This window comes from Sorex araneus, chromosome 9, assembly GCF_027595985.1.
Source record: "Sorex araneus isolate mSorAra2 chromosome 9, mSorAra2.pri, whole genome shotgun sequence".
Classification (NCBI taxonomy): domain Eukaryota; kingdom Metazoa; phylum Chordata; class Mammalia; order Eulipotyphla; family Soricidae; genus Sorex; species Sorex araneus.
The window spans coordinates 13,367,944-13,382,982 of record NC_073310.1 but is presented as its reverse complement, the minus strand read 5'-3'; the positions used below and the strand labels follow the sequence as shown (position 1 = coordinate 13,382,982).

General features: G+C 59.9%; 1 protein-coding gene across 3 annotated transcripts in view; it reads right to left on the bottom strand.

Annotated features, from left to right (window-relative positions):
* The window catches only part of KIAA1671 (KIAA1671 ortholog), a 160,170-nt gene that overhangs the window by 7,470 nt on the left and 137,661 nt on the right, over positions 1 to 15,039 (bottom strand). For all 3 annotated transcript variants that reach the window (XM_055146823.1, XM_055146822.1, XM_055146824.1), the window contains 2 exons: positions 4,378 to 4,496; positions 593 to 848 (listed from right to left, as the gene is read on the bottom strand). In XM_055146823.1, the coding sequence (XP_055002798.1) occupies positions 593 to 848; positions 4,378 to 4,496 (375 nt within the window). The remainder of the gene's footprint in view (positions 1 to 592; positions 849 to 4,377; positions 4,497 to 15,039) is intronic.

Sequence of the window (15,039 nt, the reverse complement as noted above, 5' to 3'; positions counted from 1 at the left end):
CGCTCACGGTTCACGATAATGTTCAGCCACACCGCAGTGTAACTGCTACCCTCAGCCCCTCGGGATTTCTCTCTACCGAATGCTGCGAAACTCAAATAAACGGCCACTGGTCACCAACCAGCCTGGTGGCCTCCGTCCCCTCCTTAGCTCGTCTTGTGGCCGGCCAGTGTGCGGAGGGGGCTGTTGGCCACCCAATGCATGTATCGGTCACACACACTTTAAACTCCCAACAGCATGTCTCCACGTGCCGATCTCAGGCCGGCTGCCTGGCCTCCGGCCCTGGGGTCTGCTGCATTACTAATCGAGGGCGTCACTGGTCGAAATCTAAAACACACGGGAAGCCGGGACACCGCACCCTGAGCTGGTTGCCAGCAGAGGAGAAAGTTCAGAGAGGTGAAGCCATTTACCCTAAGACACACAGCCTTGCCTGGCCAGGTGTGACCCAGCTACCTGCAGACCTGAGCCTTGTGCACCCACCTCCCCACCCTGCGCCCCCCCCCACCCACTCATACACACAGATTCTGCTCTCTGAAAGGGGCAATTCCCGACATTGCTCAGGGGGAAGGAACAAGCCAGCCACACCCCCACTCACATCCATGAAGGCGAAGTCGTCGTCGGCGGTGGCGGCCTTGGCTGCGTGGGCGTCCGGCGTGGGCGGCGCCTCCGTGCCGTCAGGGGAGTCCAGCTCGGCGCTCGAGCGGTCCACGCTGGCGCTGCGCTGCTCCCGGGCGCTGTCCCCAGCCGAGGGGGGCTCCGAGGGGGACGAAGGCGAGGACAGGCGGCTGCTGGGGGTCTGTCTGCGCGCCGACGCGGCGCTGCCGTCGGGGGAGGGGGACTCGGGCCCTGGGCTGGGAGGGAACGGGGGAGACACGGTTGGGGCTGGGGTGGGTGGAGGGGGATGTTCCGTGGTGCCTCCCGAGCTCCTGGGCAGGAAGGGGACGTGCCAGTGCTGTCCTGAACCACGCCAGGACCCCCAGCCCTGTGCTGATGCGGGCCCCCTGGGCCGCCCGCTGAGCCAGACTTGAGATGTGTGGGTTGGAGCTACAGTACAGTGGGAGGGCGTTTGCCTGGCCCGCGGCTGACCCGGGTTCGAGTCCCAGCATCCCATATGGTTCCCTGAGCACCACCAGGAGAGATTCCTGGGTGCAGAGCCAGGTGGAACCCCTGAGCATCCCTGGACTCAGGGGGAAGCAGACACGCCCATGTCACACACCCTCCTCTGCGCTGCCTGTCTTCCCAAAATACCAACCAGCACCGCATAGTTTTGAAAAGGGCTCCAAAGATGGCACAGCGGGGAGGGCGTTTGCCTTGCACGCGGCTGACCCGGGTACGATTCCCAGCATCCCATACGGTCCCCTGAGCACCGCCAGGAGTAATTCCTGAGTGCAGAGCCAGGAGTAACTCCCCTGTGCATCGCCGGGTGTGACCCAAAAAGCAAAAAAAAAAAAAAAAAAAAAGCAAAAAAAAAAAGACTTCCATGGCCTGGTTGCACCCCACTGCTTCACACACACACACACACACACACACACACACACGGGGAAGGACAAGCTTGCCACAAGGGGAGGGCAGTCAGGATACAGAAGGGACTACTAGGACAATGGTAGTTGGAAACGATGGCTCTGGACAGGAACTGAGTGAGGAAGGAGGTGACAATCTTTCAATATCTGTATTGTAAGCCATAATGCCCCGAAGGGAGAAAGAACGAGAGAGGAAGAAACAGAAACAGAGACAGAGACTGTGCCTGAAGAAAAGTGCCTGCCATAGAGGCAGGCTGGGGCAGCGGAGGTGGGGGGCAGCTGGTGAGGGTGTTGGGAGGGAAACTGGTGACAACTGGTGGTGGGAAATGGGCACAGGTGGATGGTCGGGCATTGCAACATTGTATACTGAAACCCCATCGTGTAAGTAACTATGTAACTGTGTGTCTCACTGGGACTCAAGAAAACAAACAAACCCGGCCCCTGGGCAGAGCAATAACGCACAGTAGGGCCTTAGCCTTGCACATAGCCCACGCGGGTTCGATCCCCAGCACCCCATATAGCCCCCATGAGCACCGCCAGGAGTAATTCCCAAGCACAGAGTCAGGAGTAAGCCCTGAGCACACCATGTACTGTTACAATATAATAATCACTGTCACTGTCATCCCGTTGCTCATCGATTTGCTCGAGCGGGCACCAGTAACATGTCCATTGTGAGACTTGTTACTGTTTTTGGCATATCAAATACGCCATGGGGAGCTTGCCAGGCTCTGCCGTGTGGGTGAGATACTCTCGGTAGCTTGCTGGGCTCTCTGAGAGGGGCGGGGGAATCGAACCTGGGTCGGCCACGTGCAAGGCAAACGCCCTACCACTGTGCTATTGCTCCAGCCCAATAATAATAATAATAATAATAATAATAATAATAATAATAATAATAATGAATCAACAGCCCTGACGTGAGGTCTGAGAGGGAGATGTGCTGGCTTGTGAAATCGTGCCACTGGCTCTCTTGGGGGTGGAGTATGTGTGGACTGGACAGCATCTCGAGGCTCCTGGGGGTCTGTGACACAGCGTGGGGGCATGGTTAGAGAATGGTAGAAGCATGCAACTGGACAATGGCTCAAACTGGCCACAGCCTGTGTCTGGGGTCAGCGCTGGCCATCAGGGTCCCAGCAGGGCGGGGAGCCCAGGGCAGGGCTGTTTATCCATCATTCATTCCTCCTTCACGCGTTCAACCTTCACCCAGCAAAGCCTCGGGAGCCTCGTCCCCAGGTGGGAGACCGACCCTCTCCGCCATCCTAGAAGGCCCATCCACAGCCCCACGGGCAGCAGCAGACTACAGAATCCATGTCCTTGGCCCCCTTCCTCATGTCTGAATTCAGCCTCCACTTGGCTGATTTGGAACTCGCGCAGAAAGAGTGGGGGCGGGTAGACCGCCAGCAGGTGGCGCCACTGCGCTGTTCAGTTCACTGTGGTGATGGGTCGCTGCAGTGACTCGGGGAGACACAAGGGGGCGCCGGCCCAGGCCCTGGCTCCTGTAAGCGCTGGCCTGGGAAGGCAGACCCAGATGGAGGGGTCCGCGGGGAGACCCCAGTTCTGGGCTTGCTGGAATCCTCTGCGCCTGCACGTTAATGGCACTGACTTGTCTTTTCCCTTTTATCGTGGGCTTTGGGGGCCACCCCTGGCAGTGCTCGGGAGAGGACGCGGTGCTGGGGATCTCAAACTGGCCACCTGCAGAGCCAGCCCCTCTCGGACCCCTGGACTACCTCCCACGGAGCTCGTGAGCTCAACGCTCACAGGGCAGAGGAAAGCAACGCTCTCACGGGGGCCGCTGGAAGCCCTCGCTTCTCTGTCTCGTCGGCCAACCGACCCTCAGCGCCCTCCCTCCCTGCAGTCTTGCTGACGGGGGCTGTTTGGGGGCATCCCCCCCCCCCCGTAAACCCAAGGGCACAGGGGAGGAAGGCGGCTCACACAGCATCACAATAGCACCAGCTGCCGGGGTGCAAACCCTGGTCTCTCTCCAAAAGCCCCTGTGTTTCCTGATCAGGGACTCTGCGCCCCCACCCCCAGCAGAGGGTACTGGGGGTGTTCCTCGCCCCCACAGAGCAGAGAGGAGCCTCAGATCCCGCTTAAGTGAGAGAAGGGAAAGACACACCTAAAACCACGAACAGGGGGGCTGCAGCAAAAGGCCAGCAGCTAAGGCCCTTGCCTTACACACAGCTGACTCGGGTTCGATCCCAGCCTCCCATCCTGTCCCCAGAACCCTGCCAGGAATGAGCCCTGAGTGCAGAGGCAGGAGTCGCCCCTGAGTGCCGCTCGTTTGGGCCCCCACATAAAACAAGAACCGGGACCAATGGGGGTCACACAGTGACACTTTCCCATCAGTGACACTTGGTGCCACGTGGTGGAACTGGGGTCACCATGTCCTTTTGGAGCATGGTCCCCTCTTCCCCCTGAAAAAAAAAAAAACCTGGTCCTTGAAGCTGCTCCCTGGCCCCCCACGACTGGACATCCGCCTTCTCTCCCGACCCACGTGCCACTCTGGGACTTTCCCTGGGAGCTTCCCGATGAAGTTTGGGGCTCCCCACATTTCTCACTGGGACTCCCCCATATTCCTCGACATAACAATGCAAGGCTAAGCCTGCTGGTGGCGTAGCAGCTGCCAGGATAATGCCATCGCAGGGGACCTCATTTCACGTCTACACAATTGTAGGGTGGAAAAACCCTACAGCCGGCCAGTGCTGTCTGAGGGTCCTGCCAGGCTGTGGGCGGGGCCTGCCGGGCTGTGGGCAGGTCCCACCAGGCTGTGGGCGGTCCCGCCAGCGCTGCTGGAGGGGCCACTTTTGCCGTCAGCCCTGCTTTCTGGTCATCACTGAGCCCCAGGGCCGCATGCACTCCCTACCTGTCCCCGCTCTGCCGCTGGCCCGTCCACGTCCCATACTGGCTGTCGGCCTCCTGCACGAGGGTGTCGGTGTCCTTGGCCTCGGGCGCCCGGCGGGAGAAGCACTGCTTCAGCTGGTCCTGCAGAGCGAACCGGGAGAGACGTTCAGGCCGGGGAGCTGGGTGGGCGCTGCCGCACTGCCCCCGCCCAGACCGGCCCTGAGCCCAAGTGCTGTGGCTGCCCACCCCGCTGGCCTATCCCGCCCCCACACTGCACCCGGACGCATCCCCGCCCCCAGGCACCCCACCCCTGGCCCCCTGACTCCCCCCCCCCCCCCCCCCCGCCCCAGGCCTCATAGGATGACCTGTGCACCTGGCCTCTCAAGGCTGAGGACTCGGGCACTCACGTGTCCACAGCCGACCTCTGAGACGGGTCTATGGTCCCCACCGAGCACCCCCAAATCACAGATGGGAACCTTGAGTCCCAGAGAGAGGAAGCGGCGGGGCCCACATCAAACATCCGGTGACGCCAACGGAACTGTGGCCCTGGGAAGGGGTCTTGGGCTCCAAGTCCACACCAGCCCTGCGGCCACCCGTCTTTCGGATGACGTAGGGCCAGCAGCTGGGGATCTGGGGATCGGGTGAGAGCGACCTTCCTCCCTCAGTTCCAGACACTAGGTGGCAGCATCCCCCCCACCCCCCCACCCCCCCCCCCGCCCTGGGCAGTCACAGTTGGGGGTCCTCCTGGGATCCCCAGTGTCCCACTGAAACCCAGCACCCCTGAAATGGGTCCCCAATATCCTCCCAGCCCCGCCCTGCCCCCAGCATTCCTCCATCCCGCGCCCCGCCCGGCCATGGCTCTGCTCCCATCTCTGCAGGCCCCAAGCCCAGGCGCCAGGCGCCAGGCCCCTCCCCCACACCAGCCGGACTCAAATCATTTCCTCCAGGTCCCGGGAGGGGCGAGGGGGCAGGGCAGAGCTGGGCCCCTGATAGTTCTGGAGAATGACTTCACACGTAGCTACAGACTGCGGGGACCAGGCCCAGGGGCGCTCCGGGTCCAGCCCACTGCTGGACATGCTGGAGGCCCATGTGGTGCTGGGGCCAGTATGTGCGTGCATGAGTGTATGACTGCACGTGTGCGCATGTGTGTGGCTGTATGTGTGTATACATGTACACGTGTGACAGGATGTGTGCTGGTGTGTGTACGTGCATGTCTGTCAGTGCCTATGCATGAATGTTAGTGTATGTGTATGAGTGCATGAATGTTAGTGTGTGTGTATGAGTGCATGAGTGTTAGTGCATGTGTGTGTTAGTGTGAGTATACGTGTGTGCATGTGTGTATGTGAGTCCTATGCATGAATGTTAGTGTATGTGTATGAGTGCATGAGTGTTAGTGCACATGCGTGTGTTAGTGTGAGTGTACGTGTATCCATGTATGTATGAGTACTATACATGAGTGTTAGTGTATGTGTATGAGTGCATATGCATGTTAGTGTGTGAGTGTACATGTATGCATATGTGTGTATGTGTGCTTATGCATGAGAGTTAGTGTATGTGTGCATGAGTGCATATGTGTATATCAGTGTATGGAGTGTGTGTGTACGTGTGTGAGTGTTGTGTGTGCATGCATGAATGTACGTGCGCAGAATGTGTGTGTGCATCTGTGAGCTGAGGCAGGGAGCTGCAGCGTGTTTTAGGGGTGAAGTCAGTCCCCACTTAGGCACACCCGGAGGGTCCTGACCTCGAAGATGACCTGACACTCTCTCTGGGACGGGAATGGCCCGGTCATCTGAGCAGCCGCCCAGCTGCCGCCTGGCTTCCGAGATGTCACAGAGCCAGTGATGGGACCGTGCATGCTCAGGTCCGGGTCTCGGGGACACACTCGCACTCGGGAGCCAGTGCCAGGAGGCTTCTGCTCGCTCCCCCACCTGCAGCTGCCCCTCTCCCCTCCCCCCAACCCGCCTCAAGAACACGTGAGGTTCAAGGCCCACACGGGCTGGCATTTCCATGGGCGTCCCCAAGGATTCCTTCGGGTGACATCTCAGACCCTGCCTCCACTCCCACCCCACGCCGCATCCAGGCTGCCCTTCTAGAATGTTCCAGCAGCTCATCAGGTGTCTCTGCCCCTCACCTCTGGACCCTCTGATACTTTCTTCACATTGCCCTTCCCTGTCCCCCGTCGGAGCCACGAGACCCCCCTGCAAACCGTCTCCGGGTGGGCCCCTGCCCTAGGGGAAGAGCCACGCGCCTTCACAGTGGCTTGTGGCACCTCCATTTGCAGGGTTCATAAACGTCCCTTCCCAGGCCCAGGCCCTCCCCGACCCCCCAGCTGCTCCTTCCCTCCTGGCCTCTTTGCCCTCCACCCCCCGCCCCAGGCCTGCTGGAGCAGCCCACCACTTCCGGCTGTCCTTTAGATTCCAGCTTCCATGGCTCTTCCTCCAAGAAGGCTTCCCTGAACTCAGCAACCCCAGGCTGGCTCGGGGCAGACCCCACCCCACCCAAGTTCCCACCCTCTCATGCTGTGCTGTCTGTCTGTCTGTCGTCTAATAAGGCACACACCCGGGGTGGTTTAAATTCACGTTCATTAGCGTGAAAATTGGACATGTTATGTGGCCCACTGGAACCATTTCATGGTTCTAGTCGACGGTGTGACTGCAGAATGCCTATGTCTAATCATGCGAACTGACTCCCAGCCCACCTCCCCTGAGTGAGGTGTTTCTTGGGCCAGGAGGTCTGGGTTGGAATACAGGAGCACTGTGTGGCTTTAGGCGAATAACCTAACCTCTCTGTGCCTCCAGGTGGAGGCCTGCAGGGATGCTCAGTCACGCTTCTCCTAGGGTCACCCCCTCCCAAGCTTATAGTGATTCAAGGATGACCCGAGGGGCCCCCTCTTATGAATGAGATCTGAGTAAGCAAGCCTGGAATCAGCACTTTTTCCACTCTGTCTACACTGCAAAGTACCTGCATCACCTTATCTACACTGCAAACTCCTCATGGGGCTCCTGGCCAACCCCCGCAGGTTTCCCTGGAGCGAGGAAGTTCTGCATCCAAGGCTGCAGGGGTCCCGGGTCAAAGGCCCAGACCCTCCCCAGATGGTCCCCGAAGTCTGCATTGGTCCCAGTTCTTGGGTCGGCCAGGACGTTCCTCTGACATGACTTGACCTCCCAGGTGTCGGCGAAACCCACCCTGTGAGCAGGCCAGGAGCAGGCTGAGGGGCGGGGGCGACTGGGGGCTGGGGCAGGCGGGGGTAGGGGGGGCAGGTAGGAGAGGGCGCGTGCCTTGCACACGGCTGACCCCGGTTCAATCCCCGTATCCCATGGGGGCCCCTGAGCCCCGCCAGGAAGGATTCCTGAGTGCAGAGCCAGGAGTAACCCCTGGGCATGGCCCCCAAAAAAACAAAACTGAAAGTGTCTTCTAGCTTCAAAAGAACTTAGAATAGAATAAAATAGAATAAAATAAAATAAAATAAAAAAGCAGCAGACTCAGAAACCCAGGGGATGGGCCGCGGGTGGACCTCTCTCACGCGGCCGTCCCCCCAAGCCACGGCCCGAGCATCCTCTGTGCCGGAAGGGACACTGAGGATGTCTCCCACATGCCTTATGGTGAGGGGAGGGGACCGCAAAGGGCCATGGGGGTGGGGGAAGGGTGGGCACCAGCCTCGCCGGTGAGAAACTGAGGCACGAGGTGGAAATCACTGTCGGTGTCTTAGTTTACATGGCTGAGCAGACCAGAGAGCCCGAGCCTAGGAGGATGGAAGTGGAGGTTCGGGCTCCCGGCCCAGTGCTCCTGCCAGTCCCCAGCACCCACCCGCCCTCGCCTTCCCCGGGACTCCCCGAGGGGCTCTGCTGAGGTAGAGGACCCGGCAAGGTTCGAACGCGCCTCGGGCACACGCGGGTTGGGAGACGGCCTGGCCGCCTCGGCTCGCCACCTCCTGAGTCACGTGGGTGGAACTTGGCGCCCCCCCCCCCCCCCGTGTTGTAGAAGACCACCAAAGTCCCCGCCAGACCCCGGCCCGGGCCGCTCTGTGACCACCGGGCTGATGAGACGGAGGAGGAGCGCCAGGAGGACAAGCCCGGACCCAGCGCACAGGGGAAGGCGGGCACCCACGGCCTCAACTTCGAGGTCCCAGAAGATCAACTCAAGAAAACCGTCGGAGGCCGGAAAGGCGGGTCCGGGTGGGGCACAGACTCTGCATGCAGCAGGGCCAGGTTGGCTCTTTGGAGCTTCCCCAGGAACCCCACATAAGCACTGTGCTGGGAGCAGCCCCTGAGCACCAGGGGCTTTGATTCCCCCCCCCAAAGCAAAGCAACCGAAAGAAAACCATCCGAGGTGCCCACCAAGCACAGACATGGGTGCTCCCTGCAGGCAAGCGAGTGCCACGGAATAACGGGGAGGACCCTAGTGTCCGGTGTGGTGGACGCCGGTAGCACTTACACCAGGATGGCCTCAACTCAGGAAAAGGAGTCCGGAAAGACCATCTGCCATCCTGGGAAGGCAAACCCCTCATCCCAGCAAGCGGTCACTCGGAGGGTAGGGACAGCACGGCATCCGCGTCATGACAGGCAGACGAACAAAGGGGAACTTTGGGGAGGTTCCATGCCTCTTTCTGCGGTGGGAGAGCGGCTATCTCAGCAAGGCTGTCACACCCGCACCGACAACTCTATAGCGCTGCGATCGAGGAAAAATTTTAAGGGGCCAGAGAGAGAGTACAGTGGTCAGGGCGTTTGCCTTACACACGGACAACCTGGGCTTGATCTTTGGCATCCCATATGGTCCCATATGGTCCCCTGAGCACCGCCAAGGGTGATCCCTGAGTGCAGAGCCAGGAGGAAGCCCTGAGCTCTGTCAAGTGTGGTTCCCCCGAGCCGCTCCCAAAAGGATCCTTAAGTCATACCTCTAGCATTACAATGTACACATCCCGAGTGAAAGATGGGGGGTGGGGCTCTTTTTTATTTTTGTTTAGGGGCCACACCCAGCAGTGCTCAGAGATCACTCCTGGAGGAGCATGAGGGAGTCATACGTGGTGCCAGGGATCAAAGCCCGGGTCAGCCGCAGGCAAGGCAGGTGCCCTACCTGGCCAGGAAGGGTTTGTTACGTGCTCACGCATGTCAGAACCCTGCCAACTTTGTCTGAAAGGGCCACAGGGTCAATAGTTTGGGGTTCAGGGACCGCAGAGCCAGTCTCTGACCCCACTGTTTCATCTCTACTGACATGAGAGTGAGTGCTCGTGACGGTGTGCTAGTAAAACTTTATTTACAAGTGACCGTGTTCCAACGGAACTCTTAAGTTTCACGTGCCAATGTCCCAATAAAACTTTATTTATAAGTACCCGTGTTTCCAGTGAAACTATATTTACAAAGAGGTCACTGGTTGACGTAGGCCCATAGGCAGCTGTTGGCTGAATCTTGATGGAGATCTTGGCTGGTTAAGGTGTGTGTGGGCGGGGAGGGGGCTGTCTCATCTACTAAGCGCTGTAGCCCAGCATTCAGAACAAGGCCCAGCCTATCACGTAGTTACTAAGTATTTGTTAGAGAAATATGTTTCTTAAAATAACTTCCCCACCCCCCCAACCCCCCACCCTGGTGATCTCATGTGGTCAACTCAACCAGAGGAGGTAGGGCCGGGGCTGGAGCCCTAAAGGACAACAGCTAGGGCACTTATGCTGCATGAAGCCGACCGGGGTTCAAGCCTGGCACCTCACAGTGTCCCCTGAACCCCAGCAAGGAGTGATCTCTGAGTGCAGAGCCAGAAGTAAGCTCTGAGCACAGCTAGGTGTAGCTAAAAAAAAAAAAAAAAGACACAGATGCAGATGGTTGGGGAAGGAGAAGGGATCAGGCCTATTTGGGGGTGTTTGACACATTTGCCTAAGAAAGAACCTGAGTCAGGACAGCGTCTGGGGCCCCAGCTGCGAGGGCTATTCTGAGCAGCTCCAAACATGCCTTCTCCCTCTGCAACCCTATCCGGGGGGCCGTGCGGCCCCAGGACTGCCAAGCCCGGGCTTCCCTCACCTCCACCCTGCACTCCTGGCCCAGGCACCCCTGCTTCCAGGAGGGGTGCTGGGAAGTCCGGGGTGACTTCCTCAGACGTGCCCCAGCCACACGGCGCAGCCAGCGCCTGTCCCGGGGGGCTGCGGGGCCGGACGCCCGGCATCTGCTCTTCCTCACCCTTTGTCTGCAGCCGCACGGACCCCCCCAGAGCGAGCCCCGGGCTTGGGTGGGGAGCAGGAATCACGGGAGGAGGCCTAGGGTCCTTCCTGTCCAGGACACACGGTCTCCATGAGCACTTCCCCGACGGGGCTCCCAGTGAGTGCTCCATGGGCAGGAGAGAAGGGAGGAGTGGGAGGAGTGAAAGGGAAGTGGGCGAGCCCGGCACGGCCAGGCAGAGGCGGGTGAGGACAGGTATGGCGGCTGGACCGGCGCCACACTGAGGGGGTGTCTAGTTAGGGTTCACTCACCAGCGAGCTGGGAAGGTCCCAAGTGGGAGTACAGGACAGGCAGACAAGCAGGAAATGGAGACAGGAAGGGAAACCAAGGGCAGAGAGGGGAGTAGCACGGTAGCACTGTCGTCCCGCTGCTCATCGATTTGCTCGAGCGGGCACCAGTAATGTCTCCATTGTAAGACTAGTTGTGACTGTTTTTGGCATATCGAATACACCACGGGGAGCTTGCCAGGCTCTGCCGTATGGGCGGGATACTCTCGGTAGCTTGCCGGGCTCTCCGAGAGGGGCAGAGGACTCGAACCCGGGTCGGCCGCGCGCAAGGCAAACGCCCTACCCACTGTGCTATCGCTCCAGCCCCAGAGAGGGGAGTAAGGGGCAGAAAACTGGCAGAGCGGGAGAGAGTCGCGCAGGGCACGGGAGCAGGGGGGAGGGCGTGTGCTCCAGCTTCAACAGGGGGCCTTGTGAGGAACTGGGGCCCCCTTAGCCTCAAGTGCCAGCACCCTGCTGTGGAACAGAGGGACCGACGGCCGAGTGAGCGCCCACACGCGAGGCCTGCTCCTTTCTGAGTCCCGTGAAGGCGAGTCCCGCTGGCTCTGCCTCTCGCTGAGGAACTTTGTGTGTGTGTGTGTGTGCGCGCGCGCGTGCACGTGTGTACCCCTTAAATCTTAACCTTTTACTGCCCTCTACCTTATTTTTATTTCCCTGTGTTTTCCTCCTTTACAAATCTTTCGCTAAAATCTTTTTTTCTTGTTTTCTTGCTTTTTGGGTTACACCCGGGGCGATGCTCAGGGGTTACTCCTGGCTCTGCACTCAGGAATCACTCCTGGCGATGCTCAGGGGACCATATGGGATGCTGGGAGTCGAACTCAGGTCAGTTGGCGTGCAAGGCCCTACCTGTTGTGCTACCACTCCAGCTCCCGTACACCCCATTCTAATTGTGGACAGACCCATGGAAGTGGGTGGGGGGGGTGGTCAATGGAGAACTAAGCCCTGGGACGGTCAGGAACCCCCCTGCCCAGGGAAGGGGAAGGTGGGAACATTCTGAAAGCACAGAGATCCTGGGGAGGGTCGGCCACACCCAGTGATGCTCAGGCTTTCTCAGGCATCACTCCTGGCGGTGCTCAGGGGACCCCGGGTGGTGCTAGGGTGGGACCCAGGTTGGCCGCGTGCAAGGCAAGCGCCCTCCCCGCTGTGCTAAGGCTCCGACCGGCCTCCGGCCTCTTTTGGTCTCCTCAAACACTTGTGGCTGGCAACTTAAAATAGAATTCCGTGTCCCAGCGCGGGGGCTCCCCTCTCCTGCCCCCTCACCCTGCCCTGCAATCTGAGACCACCCAACTCCGCCCTGCCCGGCGCCCCTCCGAGGGATTCTGAAAACAGCCCCGGCCAAACGCGGTGTCTTTTTTGGAAACAACCCACGTCAGAACTTCTCACACGTCTATTCCGGGCACGGGCTCAGCCTGTCAGGCGACAGTGGCGGCGGGGACAGAGGTGTGAGGCCGCGGAGGGGGCAGGGCGTGGCCGGGGGCTGGGAGCGGGCTCTTCCCGGCGGAGACGCACCGGGCCGATGCGCGCACGACTCCAGGTATAGGGCACCTCCGTGCCCAAAACGTGCGCAGACGCACGCATGCGCACACAGTGTCGGGCTTCACGGGACTCGGGGAGACAGCCCTTGGTGGGTTCACCCTAGGTGAGCATCATGGTGGACCTGGGGGTGGGGCACCCGTGATCTGCTTTACTGTGGCAGCTCCCCCACCCCGACATGTGCCACCCCCAACTCAGAGAACAGGCGCATTTCACACTTGGGACTTTGGGGTGAGTTGTATATTGCAAGATGTCCCCAGTGGGGCAGAGGGCAGGGCTGCCAACCTCAAGAGGCCAGTGACCTGTACTACAGGGGTGAGTCTATACTGCAAGGGAGAATCTGTGCACTGTAGGAGTGAGTCTGTTCGCTACAGGGGTGAGTGTGCACTGCAGGGGTGAGTCTGTGAGCTGCAGAAGTGAGTGTGCACTGCAAGGTTGATTTGTACTGTAGGAGTGAGTTCTGTGAATAGCAGGGGTGAGTCCTGTGCACTGCAGGAGTGAATCTGTGTGCTGCAGGGGTGAGTGTGCACTGCAGGGTGAGTGTACACTGCAGTGGTGAGTCGGTGTGCTGCAGGGGTGAGTGTGTACGGCAGCAGTTTCCAGCACAACCACCCCATTGGCTGAAGCGCCTGGGAGGGTCCCTGGAGGCTGCTGGGGGAGGGTGGGGAGGAGGAGGTGAATGACCAGCTCCTGGCAGTGCCTCTGGGTGGTCTGCAGTGGGGAGGGGAGCCCTTCAGAGGGAAGGGGCTGGGGTGTGGCTTCGTCCATTCATTCATTCCCTCCCTCATTCATTCATTCATTCATTCATTCATTCATTCACTCACTCACTCAAGCACCTACTCTGTGCAGACACACCTACTATGTGATCTGCAGGTCAGGCAGATCCATCCCTGCCCTGGGGGAGCAGCCCGGGTGCTCTGAGGGGGAGCACAGCAGCCCGAGGGCTGAGCTGGCTTGAGCACCAGGCAAGGGCAGGGTGTGGAGGCTGCAACCGTCAGCAGGTCAGCCGGGGAAGAAGCCTTTCTTTCCTTCTCTCTGTCTCTGTCTCTGTCTCTGTCTCTGTCTCTTTGCTGCACCCTTTGTGCAGAGAGCCAGCTGAGAGTGACGGCTGGCGGCCCACCAGCGGGAGCACACACGGGAGGGGCTGGCCAGTGCAAAGGCCCGGAGGCAGGCCGCCCTCCTCCAGTGCTCCACATTCCTCCAAAAAATTAAAAATAGTGCTGCCCTCCAAGCCGGCAATGCCCCTCTGTAGGTTTCTAGGCCAGGAATGCAGGAGCCCACTGACGCTGGAAAGCTCTGGAAACATCCACGCTCCCTGCAGCGCCATCTACAGCAGTCAAGATCTGGAAGGAACCCAAATGCCCAAGAGGTTGTGTGTGTGTGCGTGTGTGGTATGAGACAGAGAGACAGAGAGGGGGTGGCGGGGCAGGAGGTGTGCCTGTGTGTACCATGGGGTAGACCCGCAGTAAGGAGAGAGGGCGTCCAGCCTTTGCTGACCTCGGGGACGGAGCCAGAGGGGCAGGTGGAGGGACAAACACCGGATGGCCCTGCGCTCTGGTGGTACACACAGAAACAAAGCCGCGGGCACACGGCCCTGGCCAAGGCAAACAAGTCCTGGGCTCTGACGACAGCACCGAGGCTGGGTGGGAGGGCGGGGAGGGAGGGAGGGGAGAGGAAGGAAGGGTCCTCTGGAAAGTGGGGTGGGGAGGATGCTGGCACCTTGGCGGTGGGTGAGGAGACACCGTGTCCCTGAAAGGTAGGAAATCTGCGCTGCTGTGCACCAGCGTCAGTGCGAGAAACTGCAGTAGCTACATCAGTGATTTTGAAAAAGAAAGAAAGAAAGAAAGAAAGAAAGAAAGAAAGAAAGAAAGAAAGAAAGAAAGAAAGAAAGGAAGAAAGGAAGAAAGAAAGAAAGAAAGAAATTAGTTGCTGGGGCCGGAGCGAGAGTGCAGCGGGGAGGGCGTTTGCCTTGCACACAGCTGACCCGGGTTCGATCCCCGGCATCCCATATGGTGCCCTGAGCACCCCCAGGAGTGACTCCTGAGTGCAGAGTCAGGAGTAACCCTTGAGCTTTGCTGGGTGTGACACCCCCCAAAAAAAAGTTGCTTTGGGGCCAGAGAGATAGTACGTGTGCAGGGCATTTGCCTCGCATGCGGCCGACCCGAGTTCGATCCCCGGCATCCCATATGGTCCCCTACCACCCCTCTCCCCGAGCCCCTCCAGGACTGATCCCTGAGCACAGAGTCAGGAGTCAGCCCTGAGCACAGCTGGGTGTGGCCCCCAAACAAACAGATGTACAAATGCTGTTTTTACTATTTTTCGCTGTATTTCAGACCCGGGGGGACCGCGGGTGTGAGCTGCAGCAGGCAGCTTCCCCGGTCCCCAGGTGACACTCCGCGCCTGGCGCTCCCCCTACATGAGGGCTCAACCCCTGGCGCTCCCCCTACACGACGGCTCACCCACCTGGCACTCCCCCTACATGAGGGCTCACCCCCCTGGCGCTCCCCCTACATGAGGGCTCAACCCCTGGCGCTCCCCCTACATGAGGGCTCATCCCCCTGGCGCTCCCCCTACACGAGGGCTCATCCCCCTGGCGCTCCCCCTACACGATGGCTCACCCCCCTGGCGCTCCCCCTACACGACGGCTCACCCCCATGGCGCTCC